This window comes from Syngnathoides biaculeatus, chromosome 15, assembly GCF_019802595.1.
Source record: "Syngnathoides biaculeatus isolate LvHL_M chromosome 15, ASM1980259v1, whole genome shotgun sequence".
Classification (NCBI taxonomy): domain Eukaryota; kingdom Metazoa; phylum Chordata; class Actinopteri; order Syngnathiformes; family Syngnathidae; genus Syngnathoides; species Syngnathoides biaculeatus.
In genome coordinates, this window is record NC_084654.1 from 6474908 (window position 1) to 6494347 (window position 19440).

General features: G+C 41.7%; 1 protein-coding gene and 1 pseudogene across 2 annotated transcripts in view; one reads left to right on the plus strand and one right to left on the minus strand.

Annotated features, from left to right (window-relative positions):
- Positions 1-394: 394 nt before the first annotated feature.
- Positions 395-6450, plus strand: LOC133513723 (creatine kinase, flagellar-like; annotated as a pseudogene).
- A 1760-nt stretch (positions 6451-8210) lies between these two features.
- LOC133513093 (zinc finger MYM-type protein 4-like) overlaps positions 8211-19440 on the minus strand; it is a 49307-nt gene continuing 38077 nt past the window's right edge. Inside the window, exons 24-32 of one of the 2 annotated variants that reach the window (XM_061843463.1) lie at positions 18595-18843; positions 17047-17123; positions 16650-16779; positions 16421-16572; positions 15761-15890; positions 12280-12537; positions 12046-12157; positions 11690-11758; positions 8211-11021 (exon numbers count right to left, since the gene is read on the minus strand). In XM_061843463.1, coding sequence (XP_061699447.1) covers positions 10931-11021; positions 11690-11758; positions 12046-12157; positions 12280-12537; positions 15761-15890; positions 16421-16572; positions 16650-16779; positions 17047-17123; positions 18595-18843 — 1268 coding nt within the window. In that variant the 3' untranslated portion in view covers positions 8211-10930. The remainder of the gene's footprint in view (positions 11022-11689; positions 11759-12045; positions 12158-12279; positions 12538-15760; positions 15891-16420; positions 16573-16649; positions 16780-17046; positions 17124-18594; positions 18844-19440) is intronic. The other variant, XM_061843464.1, reaches the window with a different exon arrangement.

Here is a 19440-nt window from a genome sequence, read left to right on the forward strand (position 1 = left end):
TCCTAGATAACACCATCAAATGACCTAATGACAGAACCTAACTAGAATTTTTTTCCCTTTGCAATGATTCTCCAGTCTGTCATCACGTAAAATGCATGCTACGGCCTTGAAATCCATGCGGGATGTGAAAAAGTTCTTTCACTAATCCAGTGAACTTTTTTGTGTAAATTTATAATGTACTACATGCAAAATCCAATCACTGCTTTTATGTAATGACATTAAAACAAATTTGGATAGCCCTTTTCTTAAAACTCATCACCTATTGCAATACTTTTGTTCTTGTGAAAAATGGGTCTTCGGTCCTACCCTGAAAGTTGAAGGTATCTTTTCTGGATCGAAATATCCGTAAAAAAACGGAAACATTAGTGCCTTCAGAGTGGAAGTGTGTGAAAAACTAATGTCCCCTCTGCTGCTGGCCTCAGGGATGGCCCGTGATTGGCCCGACGGCAGAGGCATCTGGTGATAATTAATCTGTCATAATGATACGATGTTTGGAATGTCTTAATTTACATGCTATTTACATTTGAAGGCATAACGAATACAAGACATTTCTGGTGTGGGTGAATGAGAAGGACCATCTTAGGGTGATCTCAATGCAAAAAGGAGGCAACATGAAGGAAGTGTTCACTCGCTTCTGTGATGGACTCGCAGAGGTTTATAGTTCATTCATTGTATACTGAATCACTTTCTGTTAATTTTGGGGATCTCAATGATCTGATCCTAATTATTTAGATGGAGTCCTTGTTCAAGAAGAAAGGTCATGTATTTATGTGGAATGAGCACCTTGGCTACATTCTGACTTGTCCATCTAACCTGGGAACTGGTCTGCGTGCAAGTGTTAATGTGAAGCTGCCAAACATGAGCAAGCACCCAGAGTTTGATGAGGTTCTTAGGAGATTGAGGCTGCAAAAACGTGGAATTGGTACAGGTAAATCTTTGCTACAAGTGAAAAGTTTATTCCAAAACTAAACCTTAAAATGCAGAAGTTCATCAAGAGTTTTTGTTTTTTTGTACCAGGTGGTGGGGACATAGCTGTTGTGGATGGGGTCTTTGACATCTCCAACATTGACAGACTGGGTTACTCAGAGGTGAAACTGGTCCAGATGGTAGTCGATGGGATCAGGGTGCTGGTAGAGATGGAAAAGAGGCTCCAAATGGATGAGTCCATTGACGACCTAATGCCCAGCAACATTGATCTGAAGGGTTTGACAGCAAAGGATGAGTTTCCAGATCTCAGTAAGCACAACAACCACATGGCCAAAATATTAACTTTGGAGATGTATAAGAAGCTGAAGGATCGCACAACTCCCAATGGCTTCACCATTGATGATGTCATACAGACAGGCGTGGATAATCCAGGTACATTTAGTCCTTTTGAGAATTGGTCAACTTTTGGAGTTTGATTTGGGGATTGCGTGACTAATATGATGTACGCAGGACATCCCTTCATCATGACAGTAGGCTGTGTGGCTGGAGATGAGGAATCTTATGAAGTCTTCAGAGAGCTTTTAGACCTTGTGATTGAAGACAGACATAGAGGTTACAAAGCCAAAGACAATCACAAGACTGATCTCAACCCAGATAATCTGAAGGTATAACAGCATTTCACAATGGCTTGGGACACAAAATTTGGACAGCAGAGAAACCAGTTAGCTGTATTATGTATGCTTTAGGGAGGTGATGACCTCGACCCAGAATATGTTCTGAGCTCCCGAGTCAGAACAGGCCGCAGCATCCGTGGGTTTTGTTTGCCACCGCTGTGCAGTCGTGGAGAGAGACGTGCCATTGAGAAGCTCTCTGTTGAAGGTAAAGTCCAGACTAAATTGTGAGAGCAAGTAGTATATCGCATCACTGAACACTAATTGAGTTTTCTAAATTAAGCCTTGGACTCACTGAGTGGAGACCTACAAGGAAAATACTACGCATTGAAGAACATGACGGAGGAAGAGCAGCAGCAGCTGATTGATGACCACTTGCTGTTTGACAAGCCAGTGTCCCCTTTGCTGTTGGCTTCAGGGATGGCCCGTGACTGGCCTGATGGTCGGGGAATCTGGTAAGACGCTATATAACTGGACTTGGTTGGCTGCATTTCACCTGAGAAGACATAATTATCATTCATGCTTTCGTTAAAGGCACAATGAAAACAAGACATTCTTAGTGTGGGTGAACGAGGAGGACCATCTGCGCGTGATCTCCATGCAAAAAGATAGCAACATGAAAGAAGTGTTCACTCGCTTTTGCTGCGGACTCCAAGAGGTTTTGAGAAATACAGGAATCAAAGCTGTTTGATCCATTCTGTCTTGTGATGACCTGAGTGCCATCTGTTTTAGATCGAGTCCTCGATTAAGCAGAAAGGCGAAGCATTCATGTGGAATGAACACCTTGGGTACATTCTGACTTGCCCCTCCAATTTGGGCACAGGTCTACGTGCCGGTGTGCATGTGAAGCTACCAAACATGAGCAAACACCCTGAGTTTGAAGAAGTTCTAAGGAGGATGAGGCTCCAGAAACGTGGAACTGGTACATGCAAGCTTGGTCAAAGTTGTCTCATTGGGTGAAAAATGTTTGAAGTTAATTTAATTAAATCTATTCACCAGGTGGTGTGGACACAGATGCTGTGGATGGGGTTTTTGATATTTCCAATTCTGACAGACTGGGTTTCTCTGAGGTACAGTTAGTCCAGATGGTGATCGATGGCATCAAGCTGCTAGTAGAGATGGAGAAAAGGCTAGAGAAGGAGGAGCCCATTGATGACCTAATGCCAGCTGATCTTCAGATGAACGTGTTCTCTGCTGAGGAAGAGTTCCCAGATCTCAGTCAGCACAACAACCACATTGCAAAGTTCTTAAGTCTGGAAATGTACAAGACGCTGAGGCAGCGTTGCACCCCTAACGGTTTTACCATTGATGATGTTATTCAGACAGGTGTAGATAATCCAGGTGCAGTACCTTGCTTTTGAGAGTCAATTCTGCATTTATTTAAATTCTGGATTTTGACTGCTCTCCTTGTGACGAATGTGTATAGGTCACCCATATATCATGACTGTGGGCTGTGTGGCTGGAGATGAGGAGTCATACCATGTCTTCAAAGACTTGATGGACCTTGTGATTCAGGATAGACATGGAGGATACAAACCAAGAGATATGCACAAGACTGACCTGGCCCCAGAAAACCTGAGAGTAAAACAGCATTTAACCAGGACCATTTTAAGAATAATACTTGATTGGTATGGTTGAAAACTCAATGTTTGTCCTGCCTTCAAGGGGGGCGACGACCTTGACTCGAAGTACGTTCTGAGCTGCAGAGTCCGAACAGGCCACAGCATCCGTGGTTTCTCCTTGCCGCCACTGTGCAGTCGTGGAGAAAGGCGCGCTTTGGAGAAGCTTTGCATTGGAGGTATGGCTCAGGCCTCATGAAGAAGCCACAGAGTGTGCCATTTAGTCACTGCAGAGAACAGAGTTCTATGAATCGTGTTTGCTGTTCTTCTTGCAGCGCTAGATACTCTATCTGGAGACCTTAAAGGGACGTATTATGCCTTGAAAAGTATGACAGAGGCTGAACAGCAGCAGCTAATTGATGACCACTTCCTGTTTGACAAGCCAGTGTCACCTTTACTGGTGTCCTCAGGGATGGCCCGTGATTGGCCTGATGGCAGAGGCATCTGGTAAGATCCTAGGTCCTACATTTGCTTAAGATTTGAGATGAACAAGATTTTTTTCTTTTAAAAGGCACAACAACAACAAAACATTCCTCGTGTGGGTGAACGAGGAGGACCATATGCGAGTGATTTCAATGGAGAAAGGTGGCAACATGAAGAGCGTGTTTAGCCGCTTTTGCACTGGACTCAAAGAGGTTTGTTGACAAGGTTAGGTGTAAGGGTGATCATGGGTAATGTTGCGATGACCTGACTTGGTCTTGTTTAGCTTGAGGATGTGATAAAGGAGAAAGGTGAGGCATTCATGTGGAATGAGCATCTCGGCTACATCCTGACTTGCCCCTCCAACCTGGGCACTGGTTTGCGTGCTGGCGTCCACGTAAAGCTTCCAAACATGAGCAAGCATCCCAAGTTCGAGGAGGTTCTTAAGAAGCTGAGGCTCCAAAAACGTGGAACTGGTACGTGCAACTTTTGGTTGTGAGGCATCCCGCATCTGCTTGAGTCTCTGGAGTTGGCTGATTTCCTTTTTTATGTCAGGTGGTGTGGACACAGCTGCTGTAGATGGAATCTTTGACATATCAAATGGTGACCGACTCGGCTTCTCTGAGGTGCAGCTTGTCCAGATTGTGGTTGATGGTGTCAATTTGCTGGTGGATATGGAAAAGAAGCTGGAAAAGGGTGGTTCCATCAACTCCTTGATGCCTGGTAAACTTAAAATGAAGAAGTTTTCACCTGAGAAAGACTTTCCAGATCTCACTATGCACAACAACTACATGGCCAAGTTTTTAACACTGGATCTGTACAAAACACTGAGTGAGCGGAAAACCCCTTATGGCTTCACTATTGACCGTGTCATCCAGCCTGGCGTGGATAATCCAGGTACAAAGTAATTTTTCGTTCTGTGACAGTCATGAGTTCACCATATCATCACTTCTGTTGTGTCTAGGTACCCCATTCACTATGTCTGTGGGCTGTGTGGCTGGTGATGAGGAGTCGTATGAGATCTTCAAAGAGCTGCTGGACCTTGTCATTGAGGATAAACATGGAGGTTTTAAGTAAACAGACATGCACAAAAGTGAATTCAACCCTGACAGTCTTGCGGTAACTTCTCTAACTTCTCTCAAATCCTAAAGACAGATTGTGTCAGGATTTGTTCGGTGAAAAATTTGTTTTGCCCTAAAGGGGGGCGACGACCTTGACCCCAACTATGTTCTGATTTCCCGTGTTCGAGCGGGTCGCAACATTCGTGGCTACCGCTTGCCGCCACATTGCACCCGTGGAGAAAGACGTTTTCTCGAGCAGCTCTCCATCGAAGGTAATGGTTTTGAGCTGCAGCGCAACATAGAAATATCTATACTTGTACACTTTTGTAAATGTTGCTTTTTTGCAGTTTTGGGATCACTAACTGGAGATCTGAATGGGAAATACTTGTCATTGAAGAGCCTTTCAGAAGCTGAGCAGCAACAGATGATAGAAGACCACTTATTGTTTGAGAAGCCAGTGTGTCCTCTGCTGCTGTCCTCAGGCATGGCCTGTGATTGGCCTGACGGCAGAGGTGTCTGGTGAGAAACCAATGCTACCTAATGTTTTCGATGCATGAAAATATCACGTCAAATTCACGTATTTTCTTGAAAGGCACAATGATGGCAATACATTCTTGGTGTGGGTGAATGAAGAGGAGCATCTAAAAGTGATCTCCATTGAGAAAGGTGGCAACATGAAGGCAGCATTTACTCGCTTCTGCAGTGGAATACAAGAGGTATGTTCAAAAAATGACACAGACGTTAACTCTTATCTCATGTCAATGTTTTTTTTTTTCTTTTCTAGGTTGAGTCCAAATTCAAGGAGAAAGAGCATGAATTCATGTTGAGTGACCACTTAGGCTACATCTTGACTTGCCCATCCAACCTGGGCACTGGTCTGCGTGCTGGTGTGCATGTGAAGCTGCCCAACATGAGCAAACGGCCCGAGTTTGAGGATGTTCTTAAAAGGCTGAGGCTTGAGAAGCGTGGAACTGGAATATGGCTTTCTTTGGTTTAAATGTTTTTCCCTTCCATTCAGGCCTTGGAATTCTCAAATTTCATATCTCCTCCAGGAGTGGCGGGCACCGAAGTAGATGGTGGAGTCTTTGACATCTCCAATGCTGACAGAATGGGCTTCACTGAGGTGCAGCTGGTGCAAGTGGTTGTGGACGGCATAAAGGTGCTCGTGGAGATGGAGAAGAGGCTTGAGATGGAAGAGGGTATTAATGACCTGATGCCCATCCAGAAGTAGAACCCCTGGCAACTTGAATTTACACCGATTTGATTGGCTTGATCGATATCTGTCGGAGCTGCCGGCGCATTTGATGCTGATTGGCTGATAGGTTTTGATTGCATTTTTCGCTTAACTGATTACAAAGGTTATTGATCGGCTGCGCAACAAACATTTACACGTCGTGTACAGACTATTTGAGTCCAAATGCTGGTTCATTTTTAGCCTTGTCACTTGTTTCGTGTTTTACAATCACTGGCCGTTATCTTGTCAACACAAACGTGACCATATACTCATTAGCACGACGACAACAAAGAATTGTCTCGCCACGTGTATCAGAACAAAATGGCGAAAAACGTGATGCTAGGGAGAAGACTTTGAGGGATTTTCATACTTTTGATACGGCTCACAAACTGCCAGCAAAGTGTTATGTTGCCTAGCAAGCTAGTGCTAGCACAAATGTCTTTGTTAACATGCCGGCTTTTTGTCTCATGCTGTAAAGTTTCTGTGAAGTAATTACAATAAAGAAAGTTCACACTCAATTGTACATTGCGTACATGTTGCAAAGTTGGTTCAACCAGACTGATAAGAAAAAGGATACACATTGCGACATCTTGTGATCGGATTGGTGATCATGTCTCAACGACCCCCCAAATCCTGATGACAGGCCTCAGGCAGCTTTTCTATTTCCGGCCAACCATTGTGTCAACCATTTTCTGTTGATGTTGTCTGGAACAGTTCTGCGAAGTTCTAAAACTTGAACCTGAAATAAAGATACGTCTTGCAATACATTCTCATTTGGATCCTCTTTCCCCAAATTAGTCGAAATTATCCTTGGAAGTGTACGCTCGTAGCATTGTAACAGCCCATAAAAGGGTCAGGAAGAGTTTTGAGGGTTCAAATCTCGGCTTTTGTCCTTGAATTGCATATAGTCCCTGTTGGTGAGCTCTGCTTGTGAATTTATTGCCATGATTCACTTTCCATGTGGTTTTTTTCATCATTTAGTAAAAAGCTTTGCTTTATATGACAATTTGAAATTTTGGTACACAACACTTATGGAAGTTTAAAATAAAGTGGCAGGATCTGGCCACCAGGAGTTTGACATCTAGATTGAGTTTAGCCAATTAACAAAGCTACTGCACATTTTGTGCACATCAATGGGAAAATATGTATTTTTTAACTTGAGACCCCCTCAAAATTGGAACCATACGTATGCCAATAAGAAAATGGCGATTATTTTGCCAGGCTAATCTATAGTCTTAGTTTTAGAGTACAAACGCATTTTGTTACATTATCCCAACTATCCCATTTGATTTTTGTATTACATTTGGGTTGGTGGTAAGATGGAACTTTTCTCAGGTGACTGAGCCACATGCTGAGTGGAACTCTTGACTGAATATCAGCCAATTGCAGGGGACATGGACACACAAAAAAAGATCAATCACATTCACACCTATGGACTGTTCAGTCATAATTTATTTACATGTGTTTTGGGAATGTGTGAGGAAGCTGAAGTTCCCTGAAAAATATCCCCCCGCTCCATAACAATGATAGTCTTGTTTCATTTCACTAAACTGCTACTGAACCATCTTCACTTTTTATGTTCATGATGTGAGGACAGAAATTTCATCCATTAACTTAAACTTTGGATTTTAAAAAAAAATAATTTTTTTAATTTAAAAAGAATAATTAGGGTCTACCCTGCCTCCTGCCAGATGACCGCTCAAATTGGCTCCAGCAGTCAGCACCCTCGTGAGGATAAACTGCTCAGAAAATGGATGGATGCATTATTGGTAATCTGAAGGAGGAACTGTGGTTAGAAAATCTGCCTCACAGTTCTGAGGACCCGGGTTCAAATCTGCTCTACCGTGTGTGGTGTCTCTATGTTCTCGCCATGCCTGTTGGGGTCTCGCATCCCAAATCATGCATGTTAGGTTATTTAAATTGTAGGTCGGTAGGAATGTGAGTGCCAATGGTTGGTTGCTTATAATGTGCCCTGTGATTAGATGGCAACCAGGCAAGGGTGTAACCCAGTCTCCTGCCGACAGTTAGCCCTCTGTTGCATTTTTGCACATAGTACATTAGGGCCCTTTTTCCAGTGTACCGACTTGGCATTTGCCATTATTGACCAGTGTTGTGCATTTTCAGATAACCTGGAACCCTGCTTGGTTAACAGAGTTTTAACTGGGATTAGCTCCAGCGTACCCATGACCTTAATCAGGAGAAATGGATCGTTGGTAACCTGAAAAGGTTTTGAATATGAATGAATAGAAACTGGAATAAGAATGAATAGAAACATCCGTTACTTTTAGGCATACCCTAAAAAGGTTGCTGCTCGTTTATTTTCTGACCATTGAAAATATTTTTAAACCTTACAGATCAGTATTTTATACACAACACTTTAAAAAAAACTATCCTTCTCTTTTAATGAGAGCATAGCCACATGTACGAGAAAACCCAGTGAGGGGGCTTTTAGTCTCATGAAAAAAAAAATGGCACCATTACTGGAAACAAACATACAGGGATGGATGTATATTTACAGGATATAGGAGAAAGAAGAAAGACATGGAAAACAGATAGAATCCATGGACATCAAAAACTAATGGGGTGACTTGACGCTAAATAAGGCCACAAAAGGGATGAAGAAAATGAAAAGGGCAAAATGTCAGATGACGCATTCATCAATCCAAAGATGAGAGGCACCGTTTGTTTCCTCTAGCGTTACACCACCTCATTCACATGCAGCTAGTCACATTACAGGTCAGCAATTTTCTTATTGTCAATAAACTGTATGTGATCAAAACAATAAACCAATTAAATAATTTTGTATCCCACATTTTCCTGTATCTGACAGATTAAAACTTTGTTCCCTCTTTGTGCTGGCACCATTCTGCTAGAATTTAAATATTAAAAAAGCACTTACAAGATCTCAATCTTAAAGGAAGACTCTCCCCAAAATTATAGGAATGGGCGCACACATTAAAAGTTAGTAGATGGCAGTTATCCCAAGAGTTCACCAAGAAACATCTCTAAATTGGAAAATTATCATCGAAATTCCTCTCTCGCTCAGACATTCCAATGAGCCCAGCTGGAAAACTAACAGCCAATCAGCGTTTGCCAAGCCTCCAGTGCTTTCTGTTCTGACCCCCCAATTGCACGTGGATACATTTCATCGAACAGAGAACGTCCACTATTTGGCATTTTGTGGGGGTGGGCGCATCGGCGTAAATCGGAGCAAAGAAGTGTTGTGCTAAGAGCCAATAAAGTGAGTATAACAGCGAGTTGATGCTCTGTGTTATTACTACTCCCGCCATTGAGCAGGCAAAACCAAAATAATGTACAATGTTCAAGCGTTTGAGCCTGAATACACACAGGTGAAACTTGACGTGTTGGAGAGGGGCATGGCGCTGACGACGAACAATAACTGAATAATTGAATTTCTGAGGAGTTGGTTTAGATGTAGCGAATATACAGCAGGCGTGGCCACTTTTTTTTTTTTTTTTTAACCCAAGTTGTACTTTTCAAACAGCCAGCCTCTCATGATTGACTGGTGGCGGGGATGGAGGGGGTAAGGGGGTTTGGACGCGCGCATTGCCGTAAATAGTAACCTGGAAGTGTTGTGTGCGTACATGTATATATCCATCCATTTTCTGAGTCGCACGATGGTCGCAGGAGTGCTGGAGCCTATCCCAGCTGTGAACGGGCAGGAGGCAGGTTACACACACGTAGACACGGGAAGAACATGCAAAGTCCACGTACAGATGGCCGGGATTGAACAGCTGCACCACCGTGCTGCCTCATAAAAGTATGTTAATGCTTATATAGTACCAGCACAAGAGGCTATAATTAAGCGGCTAATAGCCAGTAATGATTAGATGCGTGCAAATTTCCCCGGCTGATGAACGAGCCTCAACTGTGACAGCCACAGCTTTATCCTGTCAGGCAGACCCCACGGCAGGTCAAAGAAGGACAAATATGGGTGCGTTATCTCAGTTTTGTTGCAGTTTGCTGCAGAAGATGTCAGTATCTTGGCTTATCTAGAATGAATGGTTTTTAATGCTAAGCACTGGTGATGACAGGGGTCAAGGATGTTTCTTCCGGGTATTGCTGTCAAAGCATACATATCCAGATCTTGCTTGGTTTTCAAAAATGTTCTTTATTTTCAACTTTTTCCCCAGTTAATGTTCAAAATATATTCAATAATAATATTACTTTAAATTGGAAGGTGTATTATACATATTAATTTTGGGGAGAGTCTTCCTTTAAAAGTGCTACTTCAGAGGATCATGATTATGCCATTTTAAAATCATTAAGATAAAATCAGAAATTCATGTAAAATAGTGTTCAGGTATGTATAAGATAGATCATGTTGACCTGGTCTGTTTTTGGTCTCCAAGGAAGTTTGGTTGACAATATGAAAAAGTACTATTCTTGAGTGATCTCATCCATTGACTCCAGACATTCAGTGGAAGTGTCACAGAGCGCAACAGCATTGACCTACAAAGTGTACTGCTGTTCCATTCAGTGACAGCAGGAATGATGCATAAATGTCCCACTGAACGGCTTTATGAGGGATGCACAGTTGAAGGAACTAAACCACCATCACATCTCATGTTTAAAAGTGGGACAAAGACGAGAAATGAAGAAATGAGAGTCCGGAACACTCCCTTTTCATTTGAATCAGTAACAGATGCCTGCAGAGTCGAGGAGTGCTTGTTGGAGGAGGGGGGCATCCACACAGGTCAGCATGTATGTATGTATGTGTGTGTGTGTGTGTGTGTGTATATATATATATATATATATATATATATATAATGGTTTAAAAAAAAAAAAAAAGTCAAATTGTCTTCTTTGTGATAAATGTCCATTGTGATTTTGACAGCATGACCGCCTGCCTCTTCATATGGAGCCCACAGCTGTTATGGAAATACATGAGACCCTTCCTCTCTGGCTCTGGGAGCAGATTCCTGTTCCAAAAAGGCTCGTCACTGTAAACTCCGACCAAGTGGAGGATGCCTCCTGTTATCGCTGAACCTCTTTGACTGCCAAGATCCGAGTGAGCATGCTCTGCAGAATTGTGTGGTGTAGTGAGTGAGAAGTATACCAGTAGGAGCTGCGGGGACACAAAAGGGAAGGAGTGTGAAATAATGAGATCAGAAGTTAACATGTATTTCCTTTTACATTCAAATACAAGGAAACATATACAATGTAGAATTTGAAAGTTGAAAAAAACACTGAAAGACATCGCGATGGCATAGTTTAGGTAAAGACTATTATGTCCTTGTAGAAAAAACAGTAAAAATACCTTCAGATGGTGAGTTCACTTTAAAGTACGATAGTATATTTTTTGGTTCCAAATATTTGTGACCAAGTTTGGTGTCTTTAAGTACTTTTCCTTCAAAAAGTATTTTCTCTCACTTTGCCACTTTCCAACCATTCAGTTAGTTTTTAAAAAAAATTGAGATCTTATGTGCTCGTGTCGCTATCTTCCACCGATCTTGTGGTTGCTTTTTGGTCACATATTATTTTGTCCTGTTTTAATCACATTTTGTTGTCTTTATGGGAGTATTGGCTGTTTTTCTTTTTTTTTGACATCTTTTTGAAGTAGTTGAGTTTGTGTTTCAATTACTCTGGGAAAAGCTGCTATAAGCAACAGCAAAATGCAAATGCACTTTCCACTCTTATGATGCAAAAAAATACTTAATATAAAAGAAAGCACTAGTATAATACTGCTTAGCAAACAGTTGACTTTAAAGGCCAGGCAATTTCAAGTTTTCTGACCTGTGGGTGTGGACATTGCGTTCAGGCTGGAGGTAAAACATGTCAGTCCTCTTCAATGCTGTTGGTGGGCTAATAGTGGGAAGGAGGGAGAGAACCAAAGATAAGATTGATTTGACTAAAACCTTACCATATTCTCAATTTATTGGTTATGTTAACTGGTGTAGTTGTGAGTTTTCTCACCCAAAACCGTGTATGCTATGTTAATCAAAATCAAATGGCCGGATGGACAGATTTGAACAAAAGTGTCTTCAATCTGGCTATACACTACATTAACATGAAAGCTCATAAAATATAATGTATGTGCTGGAGCTCGTTCCTCTCATATGTTTGTGACGGTGTGTACGTTTGTGTCTTACCATCTTGAGAGATAGAACTCATATAGTCTGACTGGACAATGCAGCGGATTGGTAACATTTTCTGCCATCTCCATGTCACCATCTTCCTTTTCTTGCCTTTTTTTCGTTCGCTCTAGAAACAATCATCAACGACATGAAGTCCCTCATCAATGAACATTTCAGAGAGGAAATGAGTTAATCAAAGATCTTGGCAACCACGCTAAATTGTGTCACGTTTTATTGTGGTACACATACCCGTCTCTCCACGGCTGGAAGTAGCAGCACTGCTTCGCTGGTATTTGAGGTAGAGGACTTTGCCCGCTCGACTGCAGGGTTTGGTGTGCAAACTGAAGTTGGAAAAAGATAGGCTTTGGTGCTGCGCCAACGTGGTGAAGTGGAAGTTCTTGGTGTAAAAGAAGAGAAGTGTGTTGAGCAACACGATGGGGGAGTAAGCGCCCAGCTGCTTACACTCCCACAGGAAGGACTCTTCAACTCGAGAGGACACGAGGCTACCTGGAGGGGGGTTGGTGGTGGGGAGTGTAATGGAAAACACCTGAATTAAGAAAATAGCACAACATCTGCTGTTACATAACTGTACATCATACACAGTTTAGTTTTTGAACAGTGGCACGGTGGAGAATTGGCTAGCCGGGACAGGTGCCGACACACCTGCGACCCCTGTGAGGATAAGCGACACAGATAATGTTGGAACGTAACACGTATTGAATTGTACGTATTCAAAACAGATTAGGAAGTAATAGAACTTAAAGAGAGAGACAAGAAAAAAAGGAATAAACTTATACCATCACTTACAAGTGCCTCAGCTTATGAATGAAATGAAAGAGCAGATGTTTTGCTTTGCGTTCATGAGCAAGGGTCAGAAGTGCTGAAGCTCGAGTGAAGTAGAAAAAAAGGAGAGCGACAGCCACCGTTGTGCTTCGTGGAGTTTAGTGAATGCGATATGTAGCGCTGCCAACCTGTAAACATCAACTTTGGGAACAATTTGCCCAAATTTGTCAGAATTTCCATATTTTAAAAATGTTGTCAGTCTGTGCGACAGTCAATCATGAATAAATCTTGGCGTCAACAATGGCCATTTTAATGATTTTATTAACAGCCGGCCAACTTGTGATTATAAAAACAGTTACACCCTGAATAAAAGTAACATTCAAAAATATCTGTCTCTATGGATTAATTTACTTTTGCCTATTCTGTTTACAACCCTAGTAACAAAAACAAAACAAAGAAAACAAAAACAAACGCAAACTTGTTAAAACAAAGTGGATATAGAAAGTATTCAGATTCACAAAAAAATTTTTGCTGTAATATTTCAGCCTTTTGCTAAAGTTCACTTTTTCCCTCATTAATGTACATACAGCACTTCATATTGACAGAAAAAAACTTGAATTGTTGAATTTTTTGCAGATTTATTTTAAAAGACAAACTGTGAAATAATCACACAGCCATAAGTACTCAACCCCTTTGCTCTGACACATTTAACTCAGGTGCTGTCTATTTTCTTTTAATCATTTTTGAAATGGTTCTACACCTTTATTGGAGTCCGACTGTGTTTGATTATACTGACTCGATATGATTAGAAAAGCCATGCACCTGTCTTTCGAAGACCTCACAGCTCACAGTGCATGTCAAAGGAACTGCCTGAAAAGCCCAGAAACATAATCGTGGCAAGCTACAGATCTGGACGAGGTTACAAAACAATTTCTGCTGTAGGTCAGGTTCCAAGAGCAAAGTGGCCTCCACAATCCTTAAATGGAAGACATTTGGGACGACAAGAACCCTTCCAAGTGCTGTCCATCTGCCCAAACTGAACAATCAGGGGAGAAGGGCCTTGGTGAGAGAGGTAAAGAAGAACCCATAAGAACACTGTTGCTGTGCTCCAGAGATGCAGTTGGGAGATAGAAGAAAGTTCTAGAAAGTCAACCATCCCTGCTGCCCTCCACCAGTTGGTGCTTTATGGCAGATTGGCCCAACGGTAGCGTCTCCTCAGTGCAAAACATTTTGCTATAAAACACTTGAAGGACTCCAAGATGGTGAAAAATTAGATACTCTGGTCTAATGAGATCAAGATACAACTTTTTGGGCTTAATTCTAACCTCTGTGTGTGGAGAAAACCAGGCTCTGCTCATCACCTGTCTAATACAGTCCCATCAGTAATGCGTGGTGGTAGCAACATCATGGGGTTGGGGGATTTTCCAGCTGCAGGGACTAGACGACAGGTCGCAATTGAAGGAAAGACGAATGGGCCCAGTACAGTGATATCCTGGATGAAAACATTCTCCAGAGTGCCCAGGACCTCAGACTTTCCAATAAGACAATGACCCTAAGCACACAGGTGAAATAATGAAGGAGCGGTGTCAGAACAACTCCTTGATTGTTAATGAATGGCCCAGTCGTAGCCCTGACAATGGCTGTCCACCATTCACCATTCGATCTGACAGAACTCTGCAGGATCTCCAAGGCGGAATGCCACAGGATCCTCAAATCCAGGTGTGAAAAACTTGTTGCATCATTCCCAAGGACTCATGGTTGTATTTGCTAAAAATGTGCTTCGAATGAACACTGAACAGAGTGTCTCAATACTTAAGGCTGTATGTTTTCTGTTAATGTAGGGTGGTGTGTGTGCATTAATAAGAAAAAACCCAAAATGATTAAAGGCAAATGGCTGCAATATAACAAAGAATCCAAAATTTAAGTGTCTGAATACTCTGTACGAACTGTAAATCAGATTTCAAACGTCAAAACTAAAACTCAGCACACTAATTGGCAAACAAACAGTACTTATTGTCTGAATTGGATAGTTTATGCATGGACAAGAGTTTTGGTTTCTATTTTGTATATATTGTGCTTGTATGTGTGCAAGACGTATATGGAAAAAGAAAAATTTAATTATGTGTTCTCTTGCACACTATTTACATTACATATCTATATCTCCTATGTCCATATTTGCTGTTGAAACGATGCATATTATCCAACTGTGGGACTAATATGGGTTACCTTATCGGCCAAATATTGATTAATAATAATAATTATATGTCGTGGCAAAGTGACTCAGCTGGAAAGCGTTCGCCTCACAGTTCTGGGGTCCCAGGTTAAATTCTGGACCCGCCTGTGTGGAGTTTGCATGTTCTCCCCGTGCCAGCGTGGGTTTTCTCCGGGTGCTCTGGTTTCCTCCCACATCCCCAAAACATGCAACATTACTTGGGCGCTCTAAATTGCCCTTAACTGTGATTGTGAGTGCGGCTTTTTGTCTCTATGTGCCCTGCGATTGGCTGGCAACCAGTTCGGGTGTACCCCACCTCCTGCCCATTGATAGCTGGGTTGGCTCCAGCACTCCCGCGACACTTGTGAGGATAAGTGGATAAGAAAATGGATGGATGGAATAATTATATACTTTAACCTGCCCATATTCTGAAGTGACATGCATAGTGACGTACTGATTCATTTCCGGTTTAGACGTAACGTTCTGTGTGGACGTGTGTTATTTCATAGTTATAGCTCTAAACGTATTAATTGCAATGTTATTTTGTTCAAAGTTGGTTACTCTCCATGAAAACGCTGTTCCAGCCGGACCGATGTGACAAGTGTATTCTTCTTCTTTCGGCTTGTTCCATTAGGGGTCGCCACAGGGCGTTATTTCAGATGAACGCACATTTGTTTGGCACAGTTTTATTGTTTCATCAAATTATATTTAACATAATATTAGATGCGGGGTTACCATCAGTGAACATACCACTGGGCAGCTGTTTAGGTTTCCAGAGTCGCAGCATCCCAGAGATCTCCATTGCAAACTGACTGTACAGCTCATCGGTGAAAATGTTCTCTATGCGGCCCTTCATGAACAGATACTGTTTGCACAAAGGGAGACAAAAGGAAACAAGATGAAAGGTATGGATAAAGTGAAACACAATCAAATAAGGTAGGTCATAACCAAGTGAACAAGATCACAGATACAAGAGGCCAAAATGAGATTCCTCCGCAAAATGTCAGGGCACTCTCTTTGCAATACGGTGAGAATCTTGGTTGTCCAGCACATGCTCAGTTGAGCCGCTGCTTCTTTGAATCGAGAGGAAATAGATGAGGTGGTTCGGGTAACCGATTAGCATGCCTGTTGGGATGTCTCCATGCTGAAGCGTTCCTCGTGCGTCCAACCAGTAGTAGGCCCAGGGCTCACCCAGGACATGCCTGAGAGACTACAGGCTTGATTGGGAATGTGGGATTGGGAATGCCTTGGGAACCCACCGAAAGAGCTCCATGAAGTGGTTGGGAGAGGGAATTGTGGACCTGCTTAGGCTGTGGCTCCCATGAGCCAACCCCGATAAGGGGAAGATAATGGACGGCCAATCAAATCAGAGGAACTTGCGATTCATCCAAATACCTGCTGTATCCCCAGGCAGAGGTAGAAAATGCTGTCAGGGCTGTAGGTGTCGCTGTTCGGCCTACGAACTTCTTTGATAAAGCAAGACAGAGCATAGCTCAGCTCAGCAGAATCACACTGAAGAATATCCTCTTTAACAACAACTGGATTGGCTGGAAATGGAAGACAAAACTAAAATGATTAAATATATCCTGTAAAAGCAACGGAAAAAGATATACTTTTTGCTCACATCTTCTAGAATGTGTGTTGTGGTGCTGCACCCAGCTCTTCCAGGCCTTAACACCATACATGTAGTTCAATGTGAAGGTGACTGGGGGCACAAGAACACTGTGGTCTAATGATCGAGTTCGCCTTCGACCCTGCATAAAGAAAAATGCAATGAATAAAGGGGCAGGTTCCTAAAATGACTGTACAGAGAAAATGTAAGGAGGACAAGGACAGGACATTTTTGTTACCAAACATGACGAATGGTTGAAAAACCCCAATACCATTTATTTCTCATTCCAAAATTTGTTCAGAAATTTCACGTGTCAATAGAATAAAGGGACGAAAGATTTCTATGGTTTCACAGTTATAAAGGCCTGTGAGGGAGACGGTAACTAAAATGTGCCGTGTTGCCACCTTACCCGCTTCCGACCAGAGAAACCTTCTCGAGGTCTCTTCACTCCTCGCTGAGGGGTTGATGGCTTCAGATCCAACAATTCTTAAAAATAACAACAAAACATATATTACTAGCAACAGACAATATTAAATTATTGGCCAATAAAAATCCCTAATTGTGCAATTGCTGATAAAATCTAGTCCTAACACAGATACAACAATACGAGAAAATTAGAGAAAAAAAACCCAAAACAAAACACATAATCCCTTCCCTGAAAAGGTTGCAAGCTAATTTCCAACGACCAATTTGGACCGCTAGGGTGTTCAGTCTGTTGCAATCTTAGCAACAATGCTGTTATCTTAAATACAGATATACTCTAATTAGATCTCCTTAATATTGACCATAATTTCTGGCCTACAAGACGTGACTTTTTTTCCACATGCTTTGAACCCTGCGGCTTATGCGGCGAATTTGTGCATTTTTTTTCTTACAGCCGCAAGGGGGCACTTGAGCGGAAAAGGTAAGAGTGAGACGGTGGAATCAATGTGGTGAGGAAGTGACATTTACCAGTATGTTTTTTCAACCTGCCCAGTTAGCACTGTGCTAGCATGTTGCTGCTGTGTTCCTGCATGTCTCAGTGATTTTTACCGGTATATTTTTTTTAACCAGCCGTTAGCGCTGCGCTAGCGCCTTGCTACTGTGTTACTGCCGTGTCTCTTAGGTATGTTTTTTCAACCAGCCTTGTCTTGTTGCTACTGTGCAGCTGCCGCGACCTTTTTTTTTTTACCGGTATATATATATATTATATATATATATATATATATATTTTTTTTTTTTTTTTAAACTGCCCTGTTCGTTCTACCGTGTTGTTGCTATGTTAAACTAAGCCAAGGTATTAAAACTGAAAACTCCATCTGTGTACCGTCTTTCTTTGTAAATAGATTGTGTTTCAAAATGGGCACTTGTGGCTTTTACACCAGTGGGGTTTATGCACCAAAATGGTATTTTCTTTACAAATGTACTGGGTGACGCTTATAATTAGGTGGGCTCTGTAGGACGGAAATTACGGTATCTATTTTTATGATCGTACTGTAATCCCCGCAAATAATGAGGGAACACTGTACACACAAATATTTACAGTGTGTGTGTATATATATATACATACACACACACACACACACACACACACACACACACACACACACACACACACACACACACACACACACACACACGCACATCTAAATAAATATACTATCCTGTTTACATCATGAAAGGTACAACTCCAAAAATCTTTTTTTTTTTTTGTGTACATTTAGACACAATGTTAAGCTTGTTCTTTCTTTTGTTATTGCAAAGAGAGTAATGAAAAAAAAAACCCTTACAATGTTTTGGCACTTTTCTACAATGGTCATGTCCAAAGTTTTGTGTAACTCGAGAGGCGTATTTTTCAGGGCCAGTCAACTTTGGATGATGCATAAATAAATAAATAAATAAAATCCGTGGCAACTTTCAATTTTGTAGAATAACACACTATGCTCATCAACAACTGCAAAAGTCGTCCATATCTCACCCCTTGGGAAGTCCTGCTCCAAATCAGTCATTGGAGAGGATGGAGGCTGTTGCTCAGTAATGACAGTGGCTTGTTGGTCACTCGTTGTCTGTTTAGCTTTTGGCTGGCTTTTACGTGGCGGACGACCTGCCTTTGTTTTCCTTCTTGATGTTACTGGAGGAGGACTTTTGGTTTGTGGGATATTTGGACTTTCCTCAACTTCGTGGATTGATGGAGTCACCACATCTGATGTTCTACTTTTATCCTGGCCTGTAAAACACCATTACAAAAATAATAGTAATACATTAAAGAGCTTGTGAGAGGGACAGTCAAAAACAGAACTAATAAAAATCGGAAAACACCTCTAGTGCCTACCAATGTTATCTGTGATGGAAAAACAATTACCGCATCAAAATTCAAGAGTGCATGAGACAGGCATGAGGAAAATAAAGACATTTCCTTTACAATGTATAAATGTATGCACATAAGGGTTAAAAAAAAATGGTGTAGTTTCAATCAAGTTTGGCCTTACGACTTTATGCTTTCGTAAATTAAGTGGGGACCGTCCTAACATGAGGAATAAAAACAATTACAACAATTACGTTAGCACATGCCCACAGAGTAGCATATATCTTTGAAAAACCCAATACAATGTGGATAATACTTCATGTTTTGAGCATAGAGCTAGCAGCAAATTGATGGTGTGACTTATAGGTAAAAGGGTTTTCCTGAATTTTAGGGTATATTTTGGGGATTATCATTTTACTTGACAATGTATTACACACGAGAAATTCAAATTAAAAAAAGAACACTTCTGAACTGTTCCCAACAATCTACCAAATGCAGAAGCCATGGGAGTACAAGAAA